Here is a 27,899-nt window from a genome sequence, read left to right as displayed (position 1 = left end):
AAATAACTCAGTTTCATTTCTTTTTATGGCTGAGTAATATCCATTGTATATATGTGCCACATCTTCTTTATCCATTCATCTGTTGATGGACACTTAGGTTGCTTCCATGTCCTGGCTATCGTAAATAGAGCTGTAATGAACATTTTGGTACATGACTCTTTTTGAATTATGGTTTTCTCAGGGTATATGCCCAGTAGTGGGATCACTGGGTCGTAGGGTAGTTCTATTTTTAGTTTTTAAAGGAACCTCCATACTGTTCTCCATAGTGGCTGTATCAATTTACATTCCCACCAGCAGTGCAAGAGTGTTCCCTTTTCTCCAAACCCTCTCCAGCATTTATTGTTTGTAGATTTTTTGATGATGGCCAATCTGACCACTGTGAGATGATATCTCACTGTAGTTTTGATTTGCATTTCTCTAATGATTAATGATGTTGAGCATTCTTTCATGTGTTTGTTGGCAATCTGTATATCTTCTTCGGAGAAATGTCTATTTAGTTCTTCTGCCCATTTTTGGATTGGGTTGTTTGTTTTTTTGTTATTGAGCTGCATGAGTTGCTGATAAATTTTGGATATTAATCCTTTGTCAGTTGCTTCATTTTCAAATATTTTCTCCCATTCTGAGGGTTGTCTTTTCATCTTGTTTATGGTATCCTTTGCTGTGCAAAAGCTTTTAAGTTTCATTAGATCCCATTTGTTTATTTTTGTTTTTATTTCCATTTCTCTAGGAGATGGGTCAAAAAGGATCTTGCTGTGATTAATGTCATAGTGTTCTGCCTATGTTTTCCTCTAAGAGTTTGATAGTGTCTGGCCTTACATTTAGGTCTTTAACCCATTTTGAGTTTATTTTTGTGTGTGGTGTTAGGGAGTGTTCTAATTTCATACTTTTACAGGTAGCTGTCCAGTTTTCTCAGCACTACTTATTGAAGAGGCTGTCTTTTCTCCACTGTATATCTTTCCCTCCTTTATCAAAGATAAGGGGACCATATGTGTGTGGGTTTATCTCTGGGCTTTCTATCCTGTTCCATTGATCTATATTTCTGTTTTTGTGCCATTACCATACTGTCTTGATTACTGTAGTCTTGTAATAGAGTCTGAAGTCAGGGAGCCTGATTCCTCCAGCTCCATTTTTCATTCTCAAGATTGCTTTGGCTATTCGGGGTCTTTTGTGTTTCCATACAAATTGTGAAATTTTTTGTTCTAGTTCTGTAAAAAATGCCAGTGGTAATTTGATAGGGATTGCGTTGAATCTGTAGATTGCTTTGGGTAGTAGAGTCATTTTCACAATGTTGATTCTTCCAATCCAAGAACATGGTATATTTCTCCACCTATTTGTATCATCTTTAATTTCTTTCATCAGTGTCTTATAGTTTTTTGCATACAAGTCTTTTGTCTCCTTAGGTAGGTTTATTCCTAGATATTTTATTCTTTTTGTTGCAGTGGTGAATGGGAGTGTTTTCTTAATTTCACTCTCAGATTTTTCATCATTAGTGTATAAGAATGCCAGAGATTTCTGTGCATTAATTTTGTATCCTGCTACTTTACCAAATTCATTGATTAGCTCTAGTAGTTTTCTGGTAGCATAGTTAGGATACTCTACGTATAGTATCATGTCATCTGCAAACAGTGACAGCTTTACTTCTTCTTTTCCTATTTGGATTCCTTTTATTTCTTTATTTTCTCTAATTGCTGTGGCTAGAACTTCCAAAACTATGTTGAATAAGAGTGGTGAGAGTGGGCAACCTTGTCTTGTTCCTGATCTTAGTGGAAATGCTTTCAGTTTTTCACCATTGAGAATGATGCTGGCTGTGGTTTTGTCATATATGGCCTTTATTATGTTGAGGAAAGTTCCCTCTATGCAGGGAACTTCCCTGCAGGGTTTTTATCATAAATCGGTGTTGAATTTTGTCAAAAGATTTTTGTGCATCTATTGAGATGATCATATGGTTTTTCTCCTTCAGTTTGTTGATATGATGTATCACGTTCATTGATTTGCGTATATTGAAGAATCCTTGCATTCCTGGAATAAACCCCACTTGATCATGGTGTATGATCCTTTTAATGTGCTGTTGGATTCTGTTTGCTAGTATTTTGTTGAGGATTTTTGCATCTATGTTCATCAGTTATATTGGCCTGTAGTTTTCTTTCTTTGTGACGTCTTTGTCTGGTTTTGGTATCAGGGTAATGGTGGCCTCATAGAATGAGTTTGGGAGTGTTCCTCCCTCTGCTATCTTTTGGAAGAGTTTGAGAAGGATAGGTGTTATCTCTTCTCTAAATGTTTGATAGAATTCGCCTGTGTAGCCATCTGGTCCTGGGCTTTTGTTTGTTGGAAGATTTTTAATCACAGTTTCAATTTCAGTGCTTGTGATTGGTCTGTTCATATTTTCTATTTCTTCCTGGTTCAGTCTCAGCAGGTTGTGCATTTCTAAGAATTTGTCCATTTCTTCCACGTTGCCCATTTTATTGGCATACAGTTGCTTGTTGTAATCTCTAATAATCTGTTGTATTTCTGCAGTGTCAGTTGTTACATCTCCTTTTTCATTTCTAATTCTATTGATTTGAGTCTTCTCCCTTTTTTTCTTGATGGGTCTGGCTAATGGTTTATCAATTTTGTTTATCTTCTCAAAGAACCAGCTTTTAGTTTTATTGATCTTTGCTATATTTTCCTTCATTTCTTTTTCATTTATTTCTGATCTGATCTTTATGATTTCTTTCCTTCTGCTAAATTTGGGGTTTTTTTGTTCTTCTTTCTCTAATTGCCTTTAGGTGCAAAGTTAGGTTGTTTATTCGAGATGTTTCCTATTTCTTAAGGTATGATTGTATTGCTATAAACTTCCCTCTTAGAACTGCTTTTGCTGTATCCCATAGGTTTTGGGTCATTGTGTCTCCATTGTCATTTGTTTCTAAGTATTTTTTGATTTCCTCTTTGATTTCTTCTGTGATCACTTCGTTATTAAGTAGTGTATTGTTTAGCCTCCATGTGTTTGTATGTTTTTACAGATCTTTTCCTGTAATTGATATCTAGTCTCATAGCGTTGTGGTCGGAAAAGATACTTGACACGATTTCAATTTTCTTAAATTTGCCAAAGCTAGATTTGTGACCCAATATATGATCTATCCTGGAGAATGTTCCATGAGCACTTGAGAAAAATGTGTATTCTGTTGTTTTTGGATGGAATGTCCTATAAATATCAATGAAGTCCATCTTGTTTAATGTATCATTTAAAGCTTGTGTTTCCGTATTTATTTTCATTTTAGATGATCTGTCCATTGGTGAAAGTGGGATGTTAAAGTCCCCTACTATGATTGTGTTACTGTCGATTTCCCCTTTTATGGCTGTTACTATTTGCCTTATGTATTGAGGTGCTCCTATGTTGGGTGCATAAATACTTACAATTGTTATATCTTCTTCATGGATCGATCCCTTGATCATTATGTACTGTCCTTTGTCTCTTGTAATAGCTTTTATTTTAAAGTCTATTTTGTCTGATATGAGACTTGCTACTCCAGCTTTCTTCTGATTTCCATTTGCATGGAATATCTTTTTCCATCCCCTCACTTTCAGTCTGTATGTGTCCCTAGGTCTGAAGTGGCTCTCTTGTAGACAGCATATATATGGGTCTTGTTTTTGTATCCATTCAGCCAGTCTGTGTCTTTTGGTGGAAGCATTTAATCCATTTACATTTAAGGTAATTATCGATATGTATGTTCCTATTACCATTTACTTAATTGTTTTGGGTTGTTCTTGTAGGTTTTTTCCTTCTCTTGTGTTTCTTGCCTAGAGAAGTTCCTTTAGGATTTGTTGTAAAGCTGGTTTGGTGGTGCTGAACTCTCTCAGCTTTTGCTTGTCTGTAAAGGTTTTAATTTCTCCATCAAATCTGAATGAGATCCTTGCTGGGTAGAGTAATCTTGGTTGTAGGTTTTTTTCCTTCCTCACTTTAAATATGTCCTGCCACTCCCTTCTGGCTTGTAGAGTTTGATGAAAGATCAGATGTTAACCTTATGGGGATTCCCTTGTGTGTTATTTGTTATTTTTCCCTTGCTGCTTTTAATATGTTTTCTTTGTATTTAATATTTGACAGTTTGATTATTATGTGTCTTGGCATGTTTATCCTTGGGTTTATCCTGTATGGGACTCTCTGTGCTTCCTGGACTTGATTGACTATTTCTTTTCCTATATTAGGGAAGTTTTCAACTATAATCTCTTCAAATATTTTCTCAGTCCCTTTCTTTTTCTCTTCTTCTTCTGGGACCCCTATAATTCGAATGTTGGTGCATTTAATGTTGTCCCAGAGGTCTGTGAGACTGTCCTCAGTTCTTTTCATTCTTTTTTCTTTATTCTGCTCTGCAGTAGTTATTTCCACTATTTTATCTTCCAGTTCACTTATCTGTCCTTCTGCCTCAGTTATTCTGCTATTGATTTCATCTAGAGTATTTTTCATTTCTTTTATTGTGTTGCTCATCATTGCTTGCTTCCTCTTTATTTCTTCTAGGTCCTTGTTAACTCTTTCTTGCAATTTGTCTATTCTATTTCCAAGAGTTTGAATCATCTTTACTATCATTATTCTGAATTCTTTTTCAGGTAGACTGCCTATTTCCTCTTCATTTGTTAGGTCTGGTGTGTTTTTATCTTGCCCCTTCATCTGCTGTGTGTTTTTCTGTCTTCTCATTTTGCTTATCTTACTGTGTTTGGGGTCTCCTTTTTGTAGGCTGCAGGTTCGTAGTTCCCGTTGTTTTTGGTGGCTGTCCCCAGTGGCTAAGGTTGGTTCAGTGGGTTGAGTAGGTTTCCTGGTTGGGGGGACTAGTGCCTCTGTTCTGGTGGATGAGGCTGCATCTTGTCTTTCTGGTGGGCAGGTCCACGTCTGGTGGTGTGTTTGGGGATGTTGGTAGCCTTATGATTTTAGACAGCCTCTCTGCTAATGGATGGGGCTGTAGACCTGTCTTGCTCTTTGTTGGGGATAGGGTGTCCAGCACTGTTCGTTGCTGGTCCTTGAGTGAAGCTGGGTCTTGGTGTTGAGATGGAGATCTCTGGGAGATTTTCGCTGTTTGATATTGCGTGGAACTGGGAGGTCTTTTGTGGACCAGTGTCCTGAGGTTGGTTCTCCCACCTCAGAGACACAGCTCTGATGCCTGGCTGGAGCGCCAAGAGCCTTTAATCCACACGGCTCAAAATAAAAGGGAGAAAAAATAGAAAGGAAAGAAAAGGAAAGAAGGAAAGAAGGAAGGAGGGAGGGAGGGAAGGAAGGAAGAAAGGAAGGAAGAAATGAAGGAGGAGAGGAAGAAAGGGAGGAAGGAAGAGAGGAAGGAAGGAAGGAAGAAAGGAGGGAAGGAGGGAAGAAAGGAAGGAAGAAAGGAAGAAAGAAAGGGAGAAGACAAAATAAAGTAGGATAAAGTATAGTTATTAAAATAAAAAATAATTATTAAGAAGAAAAATTCCTATTAAAAAAAAAGCGGGTCGGTCTAACCCTAGGACAAATGGTGAAAGCAAATCTATACAGACAAAATCTCACACAGCAGCACACACATACACATTCACAAAAAGAAAAAAGGGGGAAATAATAGTATATCTTGCTCCCAAAGTCCACCTCCTCAACTTGGGATATTTCGCTGTCTATTCAGGTTTTCCACAGATGCAGGGCACTTAAAGTTGACTGTGGAGCTTCAACCCGCTGCTTCTGAGGCTGCTGGGAGAGAACTCCCCTTCTCTTTGTTCGCACAGCTCCTGGTGTTCAGCTTTGGACTTGGCCCCGCCTCTGCGTGTAGGTCGTACTACGGCATCTGCCCTTCGCTCAGACAGGACGGGGTTAAAGGAGCAGCTGATTCGGGGGCTGTGGCACAGGCCGGGGGGAGGGAGGGACACGGATGCGGGGCGAGCCCGCGGCGGCAGAGGCCGGCGTGACGCTGCACCGGCCCGGGGCGCGCCGCGCGTTCTCCCAGGGAATCTGTCCCTGGATCCTGGGACCCCGGCAGTGGCGGGCTGCACGAGCTTCCAGGAAGGGCGATGTGGAGAGTGACCTGTGCTCGCACGCAGGCCTCCTGGTGGCGGCAGCAGCAACCCTAGCGTCCCATACCTGTCTCTGCTGTCCCCGCCGACAACCGCGGCTCGCGCCCGTTTCTGGAGCTCCTTTACGCAGTGCCCTTAATCCCCTCTCCTCGCGCCCCAGGAAGCGAAGAGGCAAGAAAAAGTCCCCTGTCTCTTCGGCAGCTCCGTGCCCGTTTCTCGGGAACGGATTCTGAAGTCAGCTGATTCTGTCCATTGCCAGTTACCCAGGAATAGTGAGTGTGTTAAAATGAAAAGAAACATCATCTGCTCTTGCCTTGCTTTCTGATATTTTAAAATATGTGTTTGAGTATTGGAATGTGTTTTGTCTTGCAGACACTAGTAACTTAAATACTGAGCAAAATGATTCCTGGACCTCTGAGAACTCTTGGCTTGACCCTTCTGTAAAGGGCCCACCAGAGACCAAGGCAGAGGATGCTGGACTTCGGAAATCTCTGGACAAATTCTATGAAGTATTTGGCCATCCACAGCCAGCCTCTGGAAATTCACTCTCCACATCTGTCTACCAGTGCCTGTCTCAGAAAATAAATGAACTGAAGGGCAAGGAGAACGAAAATTACACCCTCCGCAGTTTTCAAATGGCACGGGTCATTTTCAACCGGGACGGCTGCTCCATCTTACAGAAGCATTCCAGGGACGCCCACTTTTACCCAACCAGAGAAGGAAGTGCGTCTCTGGAGGATGAAAAGCTGACCCCAGGACTTTCAAAAGAAATTATTCATTTCCTCTTGCAGCAGAACTTGATGAAAGACCCATAACAGTTGCCTGGTGGTGAGAGCAAGCATATGGGGGGTAGCCCTGTGGCTGATACTGTTGGTGCATCACCCAGAACCCCTCAGGTCTCTTGCCAGCTCTGTGTGCCCAACCCCCAGCTAAGTGCTTTGCAGGCAAAGGCTGGCATCTGTGATCTGGTCCTGGAGGCAGTTCGGCCCAAATGGAGAGCCAGCAGTGTCTGGGGGTTTTATTGCCTCCATGGCCACCCCATCTTCTACCCCCACCCTTTGACCTAAGGCTGGTGACCAACTGGTTTGGGAGTCTGAAAGTCCAGCTTCCTTGTCTCCAGGAAGGACATGCTCTGAGGCATGATTAAAGTTCCAGAGCTCTCCTGATCAGGCCAAGGCTGGGGCTTCACATGAAATCTCACTCTTGCCGGGCTCCTTCCTTCCCCTGTCCTTCTCCCACTCGCTGGTGTCTCCCGGGAGCGTTTCTTTAATAAATCTCTTGCACCTGAACCCTTGACTCACATTCTACTTCTGGAAGAAGCCAACCTAAGAGAGTAGGCTTCCGTTCAATGAGTTTTTTTTTCTTGTTTTAAATTTATTTATTTTATTTTAATTTATTTTTGGCTGTGTTGGGTCTTCGTTGCTGCATGGGGGATTTTTCTCTAGTTGCGGTGAGCAGGGGCTACTCTTCGTTGCGGTTTGTGGACTTCTCACTGCGTTGTATTCTCTTGTTGTGGAGCATGGGCTCTAGGCATGGAGACCTCAGTAGTTGTGGCACGCAGGCTCAGTAGTTGTGGCACACGGGCTTAGGTGCTCTGCGGTATGTGGGATCTTCCCGGACCAGGGCTCAAACCTGTGTCCCCTGCATTGGCGGGCGGATTCTTAACCACTGCACCACCAGGGAAGCCCTCAGTGAGCTTTTTTGAAGGGAACAAAGCCTTATGCTGAATCAAGTATAAGAATATTACCAAATTGTAAAACCGTGACCATGTGATTGGGAACGTATGTCCCCCAATAATACAAAGATTTAAATACGGTTCCAAAAAGTGCATCACATCTTAATCATACCTTTGCCTCTCCAAAACCAGAGTTTCCTGTTTTACAACATTAACTGGGTATAGAAGGAACATTTGAACCATCTAAAATAACAGCTAAGATTCACAAATTTTTTTTTAAAGTCTTTTCATCTCCACCAGATTGTAAACATGAAAGGTGAGAAAAAGAAATGTGTACCACCCACCAAAGTATGTGTAAGCTCACTTATGATAAGCTAGGCTGATGGATGCAGGCTTGTCAATTTGTGGTGGAAGAGAAAAAGGAATCCTTTGCCCAAGTGGACTCCTTCCTCTCATTATTTTTGTCTTCTGCCTGCCTGCTGCCAGCACCCTCTGTCACCCTCTGAATGTCTGGCCCCTCACCCCTGTCCTTCCCTTGCTTCTCCAGGGAGCAGCTTTATTTATTTATTTATTTTTAATCAAAAACAATTTTTATTGGAGTATAGTTGATTTACAATGTTGTGTTAGTTTCAGGTGTACAACAAAGTGGATCAGTTATACGTATACATATATTCCCTCTTTTTTAGATTCGTTTCCCATACCGGCCATTACAGAGTACTGAGTAGAGTTCCCTGTGCTGTATAGTAGGTCCTTATTAGTTATCTATTTTATATACAGTAGTGTGTATATGTCAATCCTAATCTTCTAATTTATTCCTCCCCACCCTTACCCCCTGGTAACCATAAGTTTGTTTTCTACATCTGTAACACTATTTCTGTTTTGTAGATAAGTTCATTTGTACCCTTTTTTAATATTTTTAAATTTATTTTTTTATTTTTATTTAATTTTTTAATGTTTGGCTGCATTGGGTCTTCATTGCTGCACACAGGCTTTCTCTAGTTGAGGCGAGCTGGGCCTACTCTTCGTTACGGTGTGCAAGCTTCTCACTGCAGTGGCTTCCCTTGTTGCGGAGCATGGGCTCTAGGCACATGGGCTTCAGTAGTTGTGGCCCGCGGACTTAGGTGCTCTGCGGCATGTGGGATCTTCCCGGACCAGGGATCAAACCTGTGTCCCCTGCATTGTCAGGCAGATTCTTAACCACTGTGCCACCAGGGAAGTCCCCGTACCCTTTTTTTAGATTCCACACATAAGTGATATCATATGATATTTGTCCTTCTCTGTCTAACTTCACTCAGTATGACAATCTCTAGGTCCATCCATATTGCTGCAAATGGCATTATTTCATTCTTTTTTATGGAGAGCAGCTTTAAATAGCCTGAGTATGCCTGTGCTGGCAGGTCCTCTGCGCCTCAGCTGTGTCCTGAATATTCGTTTGAGATTTGGTTGGTAGAAGGACATCTCCCTGCACTGAGCTCCCTGAAATTGTAATCAGAAGCCTCGCGCTAATCCCCCTCTTGAAGGTCCTTCGAACAAATTGTACTGACAGAAAGGGCTCTATCACTTGACTGGGGGAACAGTGAGAGAAGCTGGAAATACTGAACAATTCGATTTTGAGAAACTCTGGATGAAATTTAATTGGCATAAGACTCCGTAAGATTTCCAGAAAACAGATTATGCAAATAGATCAGCCTACATGTGTATGTTAAGAATGAGGGCACCCTCTCAGGTCAGATCTCTTAGGGACTCTTTTTTTTTTTTTTTTTTTTTTGTGGTACGCGGGCCTCTCACTGCTGTGGCCTCTCCCGTTGCGGAGCACAGGCTCCGGACGCGCAGGCTCGGCGGCCATGGCTCAAGGGCTCAGCCGCTCCACGGCATGTGGGATCTTCCCGGACCGGGGCACGAACCCGTGTCCCCTGCATTGGCAGGCGGATTCTCAACCACTGCGCCACCAGGGAAGCCCTCTTAGGGACTCTTGACTGGAGAGAGAAGCCCTTTTAAAAGTCAGGAATTACATAGTAAGGCTTCCAGTTTTGGGATGATTAGAGGTAGGAAGAATATCCACCTCGAAGGGCAGGTACCACTGGAAGGAGACCTAACAGAAAGGAAATAGGAAATGAACATGTCTTTGAGAAAACAAGACTCCAGATCTTCCTCTGACAAGCAATCATCTGCATTTTCTCCAGTTCAATTCCCCCCCACCCAATAATTATGAAACCAGGAGGACTTATAATTGAAAATCTACAGGTTGAATTTTGAAGTTTCTAGTTTTATTGTTTTTTGATGTGTAGCAAATCCATAGATGCCCTTGAATGCTATAGTTTTTAGCATTATTATTCTGTCACTGAAATATTGGACTTTAGTTTCCATGGCTACCAACAGAAGGAAACGAGATTATTTTATACTGTTTTTGAAGGACAAAAGATACAAGCTGTTTGAATTTCCATGCTGGGAAGCAGCAGCTTCTGTTTGGCAGTGAGATTTTAATATCAGTGACTTTGTAAACTTTATTAATATCAGTGCTGTGGCTGTTCAGAAAAAAGGTAAACTCTGAAAGCAGAGAATTTAGAAGTCTAGAAACCAGAATCACCTTAGGGTAAAAAAAGACTGTGGTGTGTTTACTTGTTTCTGAGTAAGTGCTTGTGACAGGTCGGTACAAAATATTTGATTCCCTACAATCTCGCTCCTTAATTTGATCTTCATTCAGTTAGGATGGCATTTTCCATTTATCACTGTTTACCTTTAATAAAGACTAAGAGATAAGGATATTAAGGCTCTGGCATCTGGCATCATTGTCTAATTCTGCCCTACAGATCACTTCACTGACATCTTATCATCCACTGAATGTTCTATCTAGGATATCATCTGTGGCTCATTTCAGAGATCTGTGGGAGGATGGATTTGCTTGCAGGAACCTCAGAATTCTAAGGAAGAGAACTGCTACCAGTGTTTTAAGTTTGTGTAACTGTTATTCACTTCATTAATCTATATCTTTGCATGACCTATATATGTAATAGATTTTATTACCAGTAATTATGAAACAATACAGTGATACTTTTGAAACTTTTAAAAACTAACTTTTTATTGGTTATAATCACACAGAAAAGTGTTTATAAGTGAACATCTTGAAGATTTTTTCAAACTGCCCCACCTGTTAACTAGCCTCCCGCGCAGGCAGCAGACACTACCAGCCAGCCCAGGCTGAGTGGAGATTTTCAAAGAACCGATCAGAATGGTTTGCTCAGATCAACATTTCTCAAACCACTGGTTGTACACAAAAGAACTTTAGGTGCTAGATGGACAATGTTTATTTTCATTGTTATCTATTTATTTATAACTATAAAATATTATAACTACTACATCTGATCTATGCTTTTACAGATATTACATAGGATACACCTAATGTAAGTATTTAAAATTTTAAAGTGAATTGAATTAGTGAAAAATTAACTTAATAATAGTGTAGGTGACATTTAGATATATCAATAATTATGAAAGGTGGTATACTGGAAAATGACTAAAATTTGGAATACAGTGGGGTAATCTATGGTAACTTCTGTGTTCTATTCTCTGTTCTACCATCTCTCTCCTAGAATACTGCAAGGAAGTTCCATCAGGTCAAGCCACATCCACCTTTTCCATTCTCTTTACCCTGCAGCCATAGTGCAATTCATTTTATTTTATTTTAATTTTTGGCCATACCATGTGGCTTGTGGGATCTTATTTCCCTGACCAGGGATGGAACCTGGGCCCCTCCACCCCAGCGGTGGGAAGGCAGGTGGAGTCCTAACCACTAGACCACCAGGGAATTCCCAGTGCAAATACTTTAAAAAAGCAAAATGGCATCAATAGCTAGCAAATTAAAGAGAAGGAGCTAGCCTTGTCAAATGTGAAAATGTTTCTAACTCTACAGTGATTAAAGCAACTAGAAAAGAAAAATAGACAAAGAAAAATAGTTCAGCCCATAAATAGATATAAATGTAGATGGAAACTGAATATATGATGAAGTTAGCATTTCAAATCCATGAGGAAAAGTGGATTTTTAGCAAATGGTCTTAGCACATTTGGCTCCCCACCCTGGGGGAGGAAAGGAAAAAAGGTTAGATTCTTCACCTCACTCCTGATATCAAAATGAATTCCAGATGGATTAAAGATTTCAAATTTTAAAAATAAAATCATTAAAATGTTAGAATAAAAAATGAGTGTATACATATACATATATGGAAAGAGCTATCTAGATATCTTGGAATAGAGAAGATCTTTCTAAGAATGGCACAAAACCTGAAAATCCTAAAGGAAAAATGTGATAAATTTGACTTTTTAGAAATATTAAAATTCTGCAGGCAAAAAATATTTAAGGTCATAAACAAGGTCAAAATGAGGAAAAATACTGGGAACACATGTAATAAAGAGACTTTTTTAATAAACAGAATTCTTACAAATTATTAGAAATAAACCAAATGAAAAACCTGACAAAGGATATGAACTGATAGTTAAGAAAAAAGTATATATAAATGGCTAATAAGCATAACAACCATACTCAAACATGAAGAACTGCAATTTATGAGGTTAAATTTTAATTTATTTAAATAAGATACCCTTAGTTGTTTGGGGTTTGTCTGTTTTTGTTTCTTGATTTTTGTATTTTGGAGGTGGTAAAAAGTTGGAAAGACTCTAGTTCTGGCAAGGGTACAGGGAGACAAGTGCTCTGATCAACTATCAAGGGGAAAGTAAAGTGACAAAGCTTTTCTCAGGGCAATTTGGCAACTTCCATCAAAATGATGAAAGTCTACTTTCTTTGACCCAACAGCAGGGAACCAGACCTGGAAGGTCTCCTGCTGTCATGGAGTTTACCCTCTAGTCAGGGTGATGGACAAAGGCAAGGTAACTTCAAATAGTGAGAGGTGCCTTGGGACAATAAAAGGGATGTAGTAGTGCCTGGGGTGGGTGCTTAGACTGGGTGGTCTGAGAAGGACTCTGAAGAAGTGCCATTTGAACTGAGAGCTACAGGGTTTCCCAGAGCCAGCCTCACAGAGGCTGGAGCATCCACGCAGAGGGAATGGCATGTGCGAAATCACTGTGAAACAGCCTGGTATGAGCTCTGAGTGCCCAGATGGAAGGAGGTCCCTGGCGCTAGAGCACAGTCTGCAGATAGCAGAGTGGTAGATGAGTTTCGTAAGCAGGGTGAGGCCTTTTAAGCCCAGATGAGGAATTAGAATTTTATTCTAAAGACAGTGGGACTTGAAGATTTTAAGCAAAATTAAGATAAGTTGCCATATTCATGGAAGTTTTTAAAATTAATTTATTTGGCTGCGCTGGGTCTTAGTTGCAGCATGTGGCACCCTTCTGTTATGGTGCACGGGCTCTTCATTGTGGTGCACAAGCTTCTCTAGTTGCAGCTCACAGGCTTCTCTCTAGTTGTGGCATGCAGGCACCAGACACGGTCTCAGTAGTTGTGGTGCGTGGGCTTAGTTGTCCCTCGGCATGTGGGATCTTAGTTCCCTAACTAGGGATCGAACCCTCATCCCCTGCACTGGAAGGCAGATTCTTAACCACTGGACCACCAGGGAAGTCCCCATGGGAATTTAGTCTGTGTTAAGGGCAACATTTCAAAACTCTGGTAAATGTTGAATTACCTAAATATTCTATAAATGGTGAGATCTCCACCTCACAATATACACAAAAATAAATTCCAGATGATTAAAGATCTAAGTGCAAGAAAAAAAATAACTCTATAGAATTGCAGATGACAATAAAGATAAGTTTTTTAATAATTTTTTTTTTTTTTTTTTTTTTGCTGTACGCGGACCTCTCACTGCTGCGGCCTCTCCCGTTGCGGAGCACAGGCTCCGGACGCGCAGGCGCAGCGGCCATGGCTCACGGGCCCAGCCGCTCCGCGGCATGTGGGATCTTCGCGGACCACGGCACAAACCCGTGTGCCCTGCATCGGCAGGCGGACTCCCAGCCACTGCGCCACCAGGGAAGCCCTTAATAATCTTTGCATGAGAAAGCACTTCCTAAAACAGATAGCAATGCAAAACAATAAAAGGTTGACAGTTATGACTATATAAAGGTAAAAAACTTTGAAAGATATCATAAATATGTGATAATGGTATTATGGTTTTGTAAAAAAAAAATAGAGATGTATACTGGAGGATTTAGGGTAAATGTCTTAATGTCTATAATTTTTATTAAATTTAAAAAAATTATAATACTTTAAATACTTTATCAGAAACAGGATAATGAAACAAATATGACAAAATGTTATCAGTTACCACATCTAGGTAATGAGTATATGGAAATTCACTAGTCTTTCTACTTTTCTATGTATGAAATCTTAATAATAGAACAAAAAAGTTTTAAAAAAGAAGAAAAGAAAGGTTGAAAGACAAGAGACAGACTTGAGAAAAAATTTGCTTAGATATTAACAAACAAGAGTTTAATGTTGTAATATAGGAAGAGTTTCTGTAAATAAATGTTAAAATGGCAAATGAATAGAAAGATGAACTAAGAGTATGAACGGGTACTTCTCAGAAAAAATGCAAATTGTCAGTACATATTGTGGACAAAATGCATTGCCTGGCATTTCAGTAAACAATAACTGTTGCAGCCATCATGCCCTCAGCCAAGGCAGCTGCCCTGATGGTGCACCCTGAGGGGAACTCAGGACAGAGAAAAACTAGATGCTGGCCCTTCATAGTTAAGGTGCATATCAAAGGAATAATTTCAGTGAGCCCAGACTCTTGCATCTTCCCATACTAAAGCACTAAAATCATTAACTTGAAATGTCTGGTTTTGGGGATTAGCAGTAATCTTTTGTTTTGTTTTTCAGCAAAAACTCCTATATATCCTGGCTCCTCCTTTAGCTCTTTGGAACAGTTCCCCAGAGCTATCTGGGAGGCTGCCTTCCCAGGCTATAGTCCCCAGTAAGTTCCCTGAATAAAACATAACTCGCAACTCTTAGGCTGTGCATTTTTTTCTCAAGGGACAGTATGAATAGCCGCTTGATGTAAGTTATCACAGAAGTGCGGTTTTTAGGGACTTCCCTGGTGGCACAGTGGTTAAGAATCAGCCTGCCAGTGCAGGGGACACAGGTTTGATCCCTGATCTGGGAAGATCCCACATTCCACGGAGCAACTAAGCCTGTAAGCCACAACTTACTGAGCCTGAGCTCTAGAGCCTGTGTGCCAGAACTACTGAAGCCCATGCAGGGCAACTACTGAAGCCCGCGCGCCTAGAGCTCACGCTCCACAAGAGAAGCCACTGCAATGAGAAGCCCGCGCACCGCAACAAAGAGTAGCTCCTGCTCGCTGCAGTTAGAGAAAGCCTGTGCACAGCAATGAAGACGCAACACAGCCAAGAAAAAAGAAATGCAGTTTAAAAAAACTGTTACCAGGGCTTCCCTGGTGGCGCAGTGGTTGAGAGTCCGCCTGCCGATGCAGGGGGCACGGGTTCGTGCCCCGGTCCGGGAAGATCCCACATGCCGCAGAGCAGCTAAGCCCATGAGCCATGGCCGCTGAGCCTGCGCGTCCGGAGCCTGTGCTCCGCAACGGAAGAGGCCGCAGCCGTGAGAGGCCCGAAAAAAAAAAAAAAAAAAAAAAAAACTGTTACCATTTTAGAATATATATGATTGGTAAGAAATTGAAAAGATCAATCCCGTGAAGTGTTAACAAAGGTGTGGGGACATGGCAATCCAAAATGAAAGCATGTATTACCTTGCAATGAAGTAAGTAACTGAAAAATTAAAAATATAGATCCAACCTTGCCACTTCCCTTCCATACTTCTCGCTGCCCTTGGTCTCGCAGTTGGTCCTGCCCATCCCAGGGCTTCACCCTTACTCTCTTTGCTGCAGCCACAGTGGCTTCTCAGTTGCTCAACATGCCATCTCCTTAACCAACAGGTTTTGGGTAGGACTGTGGATTCCTTAATAAGTGTCAACCATCATTTCAAACACCCCTGTTACTGGCCCCATTTTACAGATGGGGAAACAGAGGCACAGAGAACTAATAGGTAGTGGAGGTGGTGTCAGAGCCCATACCTAACCCCAAGCTATCCTTCTCTGCTCCCTGCTCCAGAATGCTGGCCTTCCTTCCACCCCAGGGCCACCCACAGTGTGCCTTCTTCCGAGAAGCCTTTTGGGACTGCTCCCTCCCACCTTCCCTTATGGGAGGGGCTACCTTCCATAGGTGATGGCTACAGCACAGAGCATCATCTTCATAACTTGATTACACCAAACAAATGTAACAATGTGGTACATGGTTTAAGTCTCTTTCCACCTCTCCATCTCCCACCCCCACCAAAGGAACATAAGCTCTATCTTGTTCACCCATGCCTAGCACGTCCAGGCTGGCAAACTGCGATGCTTATTTATATTTATAAAATAAAATGTAGGAAATGTCCGTATTGTTTAGAGATGTGTACTGAAGGATTCAGCAGTAAAACATTTTGATGGTTGTAATTTACTTTAAAATACTTCAGTGGAAGCAAGATGAAGCAGATACGATCAATTTCATTTGCATGTTGGTTTGTGTACATCCAAGTAAATGACAAGCCAGTTTGCTTTTGTCTGCATTTTTACTCAAAACATTTTTTTATTCCTTTCCTCTCTCTATTCCCATTCTCCCAGGTCACTTTGCAGTGGCTGACTCTCTCAACTCTACTTTCTTTTCCAGGGGAAAACTTTCTCTATCTGTCAGAGAGCACAATCTCCATGAGCAAGTTTACATTCAGAGAAAGCCCACATTTTTTGTTTTTTTAATTTTAACTTTATACTGGAGTATAGTTGATTTACAATCCACAATATATTTTTTAAATGTATACAACTTAATAGAAAATAAAACAAACAACCCAATTAAAAAATGGAGAGAGAATCTGAATAGACATTTTTTCAAAGAAGACATACAAATGGCCAATAGGTACAGGAAAAGGTGCTCAACATCACTAATCATCAGGGAAATGCAAATCAAAACTACAATAAAATATCACCTCACACCTGTAAGAATGGCTATTACCAAAAAGACAAGAAATCACAAGTGTTGGCAAGGATGTGGAAAAAAGGGAACCCTTATGTACTGCCAGAGGGAATGCAAATTAGTGCAGCCACCATGGAAAACAGTGAGGAGGTTCCTCAAAAAATTAAAACTAGAACTACTATATAACCCAGCAGTTCCACTTCTTGGTATCCATCCAAAGGAAACAAAATCCCTATATTGAAAATATATCTATAACCCAGTGTTCAATGCAGCACCACCCACAAGAGCCAAGACTCCAATGGAAACAACAAAAGTTCATCAAGAGATGAATGGGTTTTTTTAAATGTGACATATATACAGTCAAATATTAGTCATAAAAAGAAGGAAATCTTGGGCTTCCCTGGTGGCGCAGTGGTTGAGAGTCTGCCTGCCGATGCAGGGGACGCGGGTATATGTCCCAGTCTGGGAAGATCCCACATGCCGCGGAGTGGCTGGGCCCATGAGCCATGGCCGCTGAGCCTGCGCGTCCGGAGCCTGTGCTCCTCAATGGGAGAGGCCGCAACAGTGAGAGGCCCGTGTACCACAAAAAAGAAAAAAAAAAAAAAGAAGGAAATCTTGCCATTTGTGACAACATGGATGGATCTTGAGGGCATCACACTAGGTGAAGTCAGACAGAGAAAGACAAATACTAATACTGTATGATCTCACTTATATGTGAAATCCAAAAAAAAATTGCAAAAGTGAGACCAAAGCCATAGATAGAGAACATATTGATGATTGCCAGAGGCAGTGGGTGAAATGGGTGAAGGTAGTCAAAAGCTACAAATTTCCAATTATAAAGTAAGTCATGGGGATGTAACATACAACATGGTGAGCAGAGTTAATACTACTGTATTACATACTTGAAAGTTACTGAGAGATCCTTTTTTCTTTTTAACCAGTCATCTTTTATTGTTAATTTTCCATTAGGATATGAAAGGATTCAGGGCTGCCAGGCAAAGGTCATGGTCAGGAATGTAGAGTGTGCCCTCTTCAGTGGTACTCATTTGGCTACTCATGTTTATGGAAGATTTCTTTTCTTTTTACCTTATTCCTTCATCTGCAACATATTCCTCTGTCATCTCATTTTGTCTAATTTACTGTGTTTGTGGTCTCCTTTCTGCAGGCTGCAGGGTCATAGTTCCTCTTGCTTCTGGTCTCTGCCCCCAATGGGTGAGATTGGTCCAGGGGCTTGTGTAGGCTTCCTGGTGGGAGGGAGTGGTGCCTGTGCTCTGGTGGGTGGAGCTGGGTCTTGTCCCTCTGATGGGCAGGGCCGTGTCAAGGGATGTGTTTTGAGGTGTCCGTGAGTTTAGTACAACTTTAGGCTGATGGGTGATGGGTGGGGCTCTGTTCCTGTCTTGCTGGTTGTTTGGCCTGAGGCATCCTGCACTGGAGCTTGCAGGCTGTTGGGTAGAGCCGGGTCTTGGTGCTGAGATGGGGACTTCCAGGAGAGCTCACACCAATTAATATTCCCTGGGGCCAGGAATTCTCTGGTGGTCCAGTGGTCAGCACTTGGCACTCCCACCACAGGGGCTCAGATTTGACCCCCAGCTAGGGAACAAAGACCCCAAAATCCGGGATCGTAGTTCCCTGAGCAGGGGTCAAACTCGGGCCCTAGCCAGTGAAAGCATGGAGTCCTAACCACGGGACCGCCAGGGGATTCACATGTTTAAGTTCCTTGTAAGAATGGCAATAGTTGAAAAGCACATAAGCTGCCAGCACCATAGAAAGCCCAGCAACACTCCCCTTCTTCACATTAAAATACGTGTGGTAATACCAGTAATAACCTCTCTGAAATGCTCCAGCAATGTATTTAGGGATGAAATCCTGCATTAGTATCCAGTGTGGCAGCTCCCCTAATTTGACATCCAGGAGCTTCTCCTTCAGTGGTACGACTGATGCCATCTTGGAGTCCTGGCTGTCTGCTCCAATATGAACTCTTCCATGTTGAACAAGGTTTGAAGCATAACTAAAGACCTTCCCACATTCTTTATCGTCATAGAGTTTCTCACCACTATGAATTCTCTGATGCAGAAAAAGAGATGAACGTTTTCCAGATATAAAAGTTTTTCTATCACTGATTATTTTATAACTTGAATCCAAATCTGTACTCCAGCTTCTTGTTTCTTCCCTCAAAACCATCTAGGGTTCTTTCCCTGGCTCCAATAAAACAATTATGTCTGGCTTAGAAGTGGAATGGCCCACTGAGACCAAGTTACTATAGTTCTCCATCATCACATCCCAGTACAACTTCTTCTAAACAGGGTCGAGAAATTCCCACTCATGCTGACAGAACTCTATGGCCACATCCCTGAATGTTATTGGTCCATGGGCCATGGTTTTAGACCTACAAGAGCTGATCAGTCCTCATGGTTCGTTTATCAGAAAAACACAGTGTTCAGAAAACCCAAACTGTCCCTTGCGGGCTTGGGCTACCTCTGCACAGTCGTTTCTGTGGCGACCTATGCCAGTTTCTTGCTTGGATGGAGAAAGCCCATGTTAAGGAGACCCAAATGACAGCCCCTTTGGGATAAGTGATTCTCTCAGCAAATAGGCTTGTGGACAAGACTCAAGCCTGCTTACCTGCTTGCAACCCACTGGCCTTATTCTCTCATTGCTTTTTTCTTAAATACCTGAAAGCTGCATTGGAGAAAGTGGTTTTACCAGCAGCTGAAGCAAGAATTCTACAAATCCACCCAAGTGAATCCTTTCCAACTGCTGTCTCTCCAGGTAGTGCATTCACAGAAGACACAAGACTCAGGACCCCTCTGTCACTGTTATTTTTTCCTCGGCCTCCTTCAGCATTTGCAGCTTAATGTCAGATGCCTTAAGCACACTTTATTTTATGAGAATGTAATTCATGTGTATTCGAGCTGTGAAAGCGTTCTGGTTACCTTTGCCAGATACCCCTGGGATCCTGATTAATGCTTGCCCCACTGACTCTCTAGAAGGTGTGGGGCCCATTTGGATATAAGGTGTGGAATTCTCAGATGCTCTGGTTCAAGAACTCCTGGCAGCAAGGATGCAGTGCCTAACAGTCCCCTGATTTTTCACATTCTCTCCCCACTGTCTTGTATCCTCAGCCTTCTCGCATTTCCTCTCACTTTTCCATCATGTATTTCCAGGTTTCCTTTATCTTAAAAAAAAAAAATCACACACACACACACACACACACACACACACACACACACAGCAAAAAAAAAAACCCTTCGTTTAATGATGTTAGCTCTGTCCAGCTCCTCTTCTTCCCTTTGCTTCCATCCTCTGAACCAAAGAAATAGTTAAGACACAAGATGCTGGAATTTGGAAACAGAGAAGACCCTGAGATGGCTCTGCTGCTGTTCACCCCCAAGCATGTCACTTAACCTCTCTGGGCCTGAATTTACTTATCTGCAAATTGTAGATAATAGGTGATTGTTATGTCTCAGAGTCTTTATGAGGCTCTCATAAGTTAATGAATATTCAACATATGTTAATATAAAATGTACCTGAAAGACCTTTGTAAATTATAGAGCACAGTGAAATTGTGAATTTGTAAGAATGGCAGTAATGTTCTGTGCTTACTAGTTCATCATCCCTTTCTAATCTGGCCTTTACCTTACTGCTGCTCAGTTGAAGCCCCTTTCAGCCATGACTGTGACTAGCACCCTCGCCCTTTGAAAGTAAGGCCATTGTTAGTCACCCCCTCAAATCCCAGCAGAGCCTTTAATGTCCCATAGTAAGGATAGATAGATTATGGCATATCCACATTATGGACCACTATGCAGCTGTAAAAGAATGAGGAAGTTCTTTTTATTCTGAGGTGGAAAGATCTCCAAACTCTATTATTAACTGGAAAACAAAAGCAAGGAGAAAAAGAGTCTATGCAGTAAATTACCATTTGTGTGGGGGAAATGGAGGCAAAAGAGAAATGTTTGTGGATGCATAAAATATCTTTGGAGACATGCAAAAGAAACATAACTCTTGCTGCCTCTGTGAAGAAGAGCTGGGGGGCTGGGGAATCTATATCCAAAAGTACATCTATTAGCTTTGTAACAAACAGAAGACTGGTCCCCCAAAGATGTCCATGACCTAATCCCTGAAACCTGGGAATATGTTACCTTACATGGCAAAAAGGACTTTGCATATATGATTGGTATGATTCAGTTAAGGATCTTGAAAAGAAAAGGTCATCCTGGATTGTGCAGTTAGACCTGATATAATCACAAGTGTCCTTATATAGGGGAGGCAAGAGTTTGAGAGTCAGAGAAGGAGATGTGATGATGGAAGCAGAGGTCAGAATGTTGCCGTTGCTGGAAGGGGACCACAGATAGCATTCTTTGGAAAGGCAAAGAATGGATTCTCCCCAGAGCCTCTGGAAGGAATGCAGCCCCAAGATAATATGTTTGTGTTGTTTTAAGCCACTAAGGTTGTGGTAATTTATTACAGCAGCAGTCAGCAGCTAATACAGTGGCTTAAACAAAAACATTTGCTCAAAATCCTGAGGCAGCTTCCAGTTCCAGGAGAAGATGACATAAACTCATTTTTCCTGGCTCCTCCCCTCTAAAAACAACCAAATGCCATGGAAAGAATTCGACAGACAATCCTACTCGGAAGGGCCCTTAAAGATGGAAAGAAGAAAGTGGACTGGCTGGGGACCTCATGTCTTGAAGAACAACACCACGGTGAATTCCCTGGGTGTTCTTTTGTCTTCCATGGATCCTGGGTACCAGCCAACCTGAAACCTGAAACCAACAACAGACAACAGATTTAAAAAAAACAAAAACAATGGACAAAAAAAGAGAGAGAGAAAGAAAGAGCAAGAGAAAGCAAGCAAGCAAGCAAGAGACTGAAGGAAGGAAGGAAGGGAGGAAGGAAGGAAGGAAGGAAGGAAAGAAGGAGAGGAGGAAGGAAGAAAAGCCTGTTCTCTCTGGCTAAAGGACCAGGAAAAGAGAATTATGCAAAGCCTTAGTGGGGAGACTCATACCCTGTGGTAGCCGCAGGCCCAACCCGCTCACAGCAGCAGCAAGAAGCAGAAATGAATTTCCAACCCATCCCTCACTGCACAGTCACAGACAGCAGCAGACTGATCTGCCCATAGTGGAGGTAACAGCAAAATGCAGGTCGGCCAACCCATCCCATGCCCTACCGTCCCACCCCCAACAACAGTCAACCCAATCTGCCCACATCGGTGGAAACAGAGAAACCCAGGAACCAAGCTCATCCACTGCCCCACACCAGGTGACAACAGGCAAGCCCCTCCAAATTGACTAGTAGTGCCAGCAGGCTCAGTGTTTCCAGCCTTCTATTCAGTGACAGAAGGTAACCCAGGGCATCTCCCTTCATCTGCCTAATGACACCAAGCAGCCCAGGGAAGTACCTTTAACCCATGTAGGCATCATGTGTAGGGATCCAGTTGGAGCTTAAGCAGATCCAGAAGAACAAAGCAGATCAGAACAACATTGCAAGGGCTCAGAAAACTAAACTCTCATTGAAATAATAGCCTACAAAAGTAAGCCTTAAAAAAACTAAACAGAGTGGCTGCTTAGTTAAATAGAAGATTTATATAAGATCAAGAGTCTCCTAACATTATATGCAAAATGTCCAAATACTATAAAAAAAATAACTTGTCATAACAAGAGGCAGGAAAATCACAACTTGAATGAGAAAAGATAATCAACTGACACCACTAGTGAGATGAATCAGTTGTTGGAATTATCTGGCAAAGATTTTAAAGCAGCCACTATAAAATGGTTTCAGCAAGCAATTATGAAATCCCCAGAAACATGAAAAAATAGAAAACCTCAGCAAAGAAATAGAAGTTACAAAAAAGAACCAAGTGAAAATTATAGAACTGAAAAGTACAACCACTAAAATAAAAAACTCACAGGATAGGCTTAATGGTAGAGTGAAGATTACAAAAGATGGAATCACTGAACTTGAGGACTATTCAATCAAATTCACTCAATCTGAAAAACAGCTATAAGAGACTAGGGAAAAAGAGGGACCTGTGGGACAGTAACAAAAGCTCTAACATATATATCATCAGAATCCCAGCAGGAGACAAGAGAGACTATGGGACTAAACAAACATTCAAAGAAATAATGGCTGAAGTAATGGTGAAAGACAGAAACCTACAGATTTAAGAGCTAAGTGAACCTGAAATAGGATAAATCTAAAAAACTCCTCATCAAAAGATATCATAATTAAACTTCTGAAAACTAAAGAAAAAAATCTTCAGAGCAACAAGAGAGAAATGATGTATTACTTACAGGCAAATACCAATTCAAATGACAGCAGATTTCTCATCTGAAATCATGGTGGCCAGAATGAAGTGGCACAAGTTTTTTCAAGTGCTGACAGAAAGGAACTAACAACCACATCTCCCCAGAGTTCCTGTCCTATGGTTCTAATTTCCCACAGGACATTCTACTCAGATGCAGCTTTGTCAACTTAAACAAAATATATAAAAAACCAAGTATATGTATCTGCTTTCCCCCAGGCTAATATTCTCATTTAATGTATCTAACTTGTCAATGGCATTAACATTTTCTAAGTCACTTAGTCATGATGGAGTCATCATGACTTTAACCTCTAACACCTTTACTTCACTATAGCATGCAGTGGTGAAGAGCTGAGACCCAGCAGCCAAACTGCCTAGGTGTGATCTTGATTTTACTGTTTATCAGCATGTGTCCTTGGGCATGTGACTTAACCTTCCTGTGTCTCAGTTTCTTCATCTGTAAAACAGGAATAACAATAATACTAGTTCAGGGTGTTCAAATAAGTTCAGATTTGTATGGCATTAGAACAGCACCTGGCACATCACATATTCTTGGGGGCATTTTTGGTGTTGTTTTATTTTTACTTAAAAGTCAAAGTTCTCACATCTGCCTTTTCTCTCTCTTCCCACTGCCATCACCTGCTCCACACTTTCATCTCCTTAGGCCTTGCTTATGGTTCTCCCTGCTGCCAGACACTCCCACACACTGTTGCTACCATATTGGTCTTTAAATCCAGTCAGTGTTGGATCCCATCCTGTTCCCCACAGAAACCTCCCAAGCTCTTTTTTTTTAACATCTTTATTGGAGTATAACTGTTTTACAATGGTGTGTTAGTTTCTGCTTTACAACAAAGTGAATCAGTTATACATATACATATGTTCCCATACTCTTCCCTCTTGTGTCTCCCTCCCTCCCACCCTCCCTATCCCACCCCTCTAGGTGGTCACAAAGCACTGAGCTGATCTCCCTGTGCTATGCAGCTGCTTCCCACTAGCTATCTGTTTTACATTTGGTAGTGTATATATGTCCATGCTACTCTCTCACTTCGTCACAACTTACCCTTCCCCCTCCCAATATCCTCAAGTTCATGCTCTAGTAGGTCTGTGTTTTATTCCTGTCCTACCCCTAGTCTCTTCATGACATTCTTTTTTCTTAGATTCCATATATATGTGTTAGCATACGGTATTTGTTTTTCTCCTTCTGACTTACTTCACTCTGTATGACAGACTCCAGGTCTATCCACCTCATTACAAATAACTCAGTTTCATTTCTTTTTATGGCTGAGTAATATTCCATTGTATATATGTGCCACATCTTCTTTATCCATTCATCTGTTGATGGACACTTAGGTTGCTTCCATGTCCTGGCTATTGTAAATAGAACTGCAATGAACATTTTGGTACATGACTCTTTTTGAATTGTGGTTTTCTCAGGGTATATGCCCAGTAGTGGGATTGCGGGGTCATATGGTAGTTCTATTTTTAGTTTTTTAAGGAACTTCCATACTGTTCTCCATCGTGGCTGTATCAATTTACATTCCCAAGCTCTTTAATACCAACAGGGTGAAGCACAAACCCAGGTCTGTGTGATTCTAAACCTAGGATTCTTCCCTCTCCTTGGTCTCTGACCTCATGCTCAAGCTCTATGACCTCCAAGATATTCCTCCCTTCTCTAGCCCTACCCCCCACCCCCGACTGTACCCAGCTACTCATTTATGCTTTAATCCTACACATCAGGACCGTCCTCTATTAACATGTGTACATCTGCTTTCCCCAAATAGACAGAAAGTTCCTGAAAGCCAGAGGCACAGAGCAGTGCTGGGCAAATACTGACCATTACATGAACCTATTCTATAGTCACACCTCTTGTTCAGCCTCCTGGTGGAGTCAGCTTGACAACTTCTTTCTCTTTCCTACAACTGAAACCCTATAATTTTAAACCAGGAGCAAGGGGCAGGGGGTGGGAGGTGGACTTGTACATTCTGAGAAACATCATGGCAGAAGGAACAGTCCAATTGCAGGCATCAGAGGCAACAGCACTGCCACTAACAAGCAGAATATCCAGTGAGGCTCATATAACTTCTCTGGCCCTCATTTCCATTTGCAAAATGAGGACATTAGCAAAGCTCCAAGTCCTCCTCAGGCTCAAATGTTCCGTGACAAATCTCTGTGAGGGTGGATTCAGGAAACTGATTTTCAACTTGATTGAGTCGTGTGTTGTTAGTGCATGGAGAGTTAAACCACTCTTCATAACAATTCAGTTCCTGAGTTTAGCCTATCAGCCAGGGTTTATTACAGACCATTAATTCTGCAGTAGTGTGGGTTGAGTGCTGTGGAGGAACAGGAGTGATATCTCACAGGATCCTTGCCCTCGAGGTTTTTATTGCATAATCTGTTTCTTATAATTATATAATAAAAGCTCACCAAGCTTATGATCCAGGAAATTACTTTGTTTACCTAAGATTTCTGTAAAATAAAGTTACATATATTTTATAAGCTGTGTGAACTATGAATTCTGTGTCATTTCTATATTATTTTATTTGAAATACACACATATATATATACTATATCTTTAGATATAAATATATGCATTGAAAATGTATGTATTTAAAATATCTCCATTAACAGGCTGAGTGTTTAAAAACTATTTAATAGACCAAATGATGTAGATTTTCAAACCTTCACAAAAATAGAGAGAATTGTACTATGTGCCCATCTCCTAGCTTCAACAGTCATCAACTTTCTGCCATTCTTTTTAATCTATCTCTACCCACCCCTGCCCCTCTTTGTGTGTGTGCTAAAGCAATTCTTCTTAAGCTATCAGTGGTGAAGAATCCTTCTGTTTAATTTCCAATCTGTCATGGACCACATACAGTTGGGCATGCAAGTTCAACAATACCCAGCTGGGCTCTGCGCTGGTCAATGAGACAAGTCCACTCATAGCTGCTTGGATGCCATGACAATGCAAAGTGCTGTCATAGTTTCTAAACACTCATTGTCAGTGTCTGCACTTACCACAGACTAATAGCACACAATTGGCAAACTGGCACTGATCCACTGACCACACTTTCAGTAATACTGTGCTACAGTATTTTAAGGCAAATCCAAGACATTCTTTTATTTCACCCATAGATTCAGAATGTATGTGTCTAATGGATAAGGACTTGGGAAAAAAAAACACACCACAATACCACTGATACCTCCAAGATAATCATCAATAACTCCTTAACATAATCTAATATTCCGTGTTCTTACAGTTTTAGTTGAATCGGGATTTAAATAAGGATCTACCATTGCTTTTGGCTGACATATCTCTTAAGCCTCTTTTAATCTATAATAGTCTCCTTTTCCTTCAAAAACTGTTTTGAACCACTCTCCAGATTGGTTTATCATTAACTACAAAAGTTTCCCTGATTCATAATGTTTCAAGTGGGTTTTCCCTGAAATTGTTATAGTGTGACCATGGGAAGGGCTTAAAAACAAATGACCTCTACTCTCCCCACCAAACTCCATGATCTATGCATGTTATGACCACCCTGCCCACTCTCCAGACTGTTTTCATGGCCACAAAGTCATTCACATTACTGAGTATGTAAAAGTGCCAGTCACTCTCCCTGTCTTAACATCTCTGATTCTTTGTCTCCAATTGGACCATTCATATAACAGACATCTGTGAACATTGTTAATTGAACTATGGGTTTCCTTTGCCTTGATATGCCCCAAACAATGTTTACCAGATACAATCATATGCATGATATAGAATTGAGATATTTGGGGATATATGCACAATATAGACTTGAGATACTCTTTGATTGTTTTGTTTTGTTTTGTTTTTGCGTTTCGCGGGCCTCTCACTGTTGTGGCCTCTCCCGTTGCGGAGCACAGGTTCCGGACGCGCAGGCTCAGCGGCCATGGCTCACGGGCCTAGCTGCTCCGCGGCATGTGGGACCTTCCCGGACTGGGGCACGAACCCATGTCCCCTGCATCGGCAGGCGGACTCTCAACCACTGCGCCCCCAGGGAAGCCCTCCGGCTAACTTTAGTAGAAGGATAATGAAGGCTAACAGAATTGACCAGAAGCCTGGATAACTAAGTTTTAAAGACAGGCAGGATCTGAGAGAGGCTGGGCAGCAGGAACACAGCTGAGGTCATGCTGCAGGGACAGCCTGATTTGAATGTGCCTAACCCTGGCCCTGCTGCCTCTCTGGCCGATGGACACCACCACAGCTGAGGCCAAGAGCCCAAGTGCCTCTGCTGCCATGGAATTCTGAACTGTCCCTGAGTCTAAGTTAAAAATCCAGGGTGGGAACATCTGAGTTGTTGAGCCTGGATAATGTGACTGTCCTCTTCAGCCAGGGGTCAGGGAAAGGGCCATCTGGCTTAGCCTTTGCTTCTACAGTAGTAAGTGAATCCTGCTTCCCACCGTGACTCTATTCATAGAGGAAAGAGCCTTAGGATCCTAATATCCTCCCATGATAGCAGATGACACTTTATCTCCGCAGTTGAACTTCTGTTAGTGTAAGGACATAGACAACAGTAGTTATCTTAATTCTACGAAATCCAGAGATATTTCCTACCACCTCAAGAAAATGGATTACATCCCCAGACAAACAGCACTATTCTAAGTGCTGATTTTGCAAAGGATTTAACCTCATTGAAGGAGAAACAGTTTCTTTTGTGTCCTAGTAGTTCAGTGACTGTCTCCTGGCCTAATTTCTGGGGGAAAACTGAAGATCGATCTGTCCACCTGACTTTCACTCAGATGCTCAGTGTGAGCACAGTGACTTCCAAGGGCATCAAAACTTCTTCTACAGGGATTCCATTAGTGATTGGATTTGCATTTGAAAATATTTCATGTTGCTACATATCAGATTGGCAGAGATGAGCTGGAACATAGGAGATTTGTTGAGGCAACAGCTAGGATTCTGTCACTGTTCTCTCAGTGTATTTC

At 41.7% G+C, this 27,899-nt stretch overlaps 1 protein-coding gene across 12 annotated transcripts in view; it reads left to right on the top strand.

Annotated features, from left to right (window-relative positions):
• SHLD1 (shieldin complex subunit 1) overlaps positions 1–27,899 on the top strand; it is a 136,711-nt gene that overhangs the window by 104,300 nt on the left and 4,512 nt on the right. For 6 of the 12 annotated variants that reach the window (XM_059037649.2, XM_059037647.2, XM_059037652.2 and 3 more), the window contains exon 3: positions 6,376–7,292. The exons of 1 other annotated variant lie outside the window; for it this stretch is intronic. In XM_059037649.2, coding sequence (XP_058893632.1) covers positions 6,376–6,818 — 443 coding nt within the window. In that variant the 3' untranslated portion in view covers positions 6,819–7,292. Of the gene's footprint in view, positions 1–5,618; positions 5,763–6,375; positions 7,293–27,899 lie in introns of those variants that run through there. 5 more of the 12 variants (XR_010836532.1, XM_067013078.1, XM_067013077.1 and 2 more) reach the window with 2 other exon arrangements.

Source organism: Kogia breviceps, chromosome 14 (genome assembly GCF_026419965.1).
Source record: "Kogia breviceps isolate mKogBre1 chromosome 14, mKogBre1 haplotype 1, whole genome shotgun sequence".
NCBI lineage: Eukaryota > Metazoa > Chordata > Mammalia > Artiodactyla > Physeteridae > Kogia > Kogia breviceps.
Note: the sequence above shows the minus strand (reverse complement) of the source record. Positions and strands in the feature narration are given on the sequence as shown.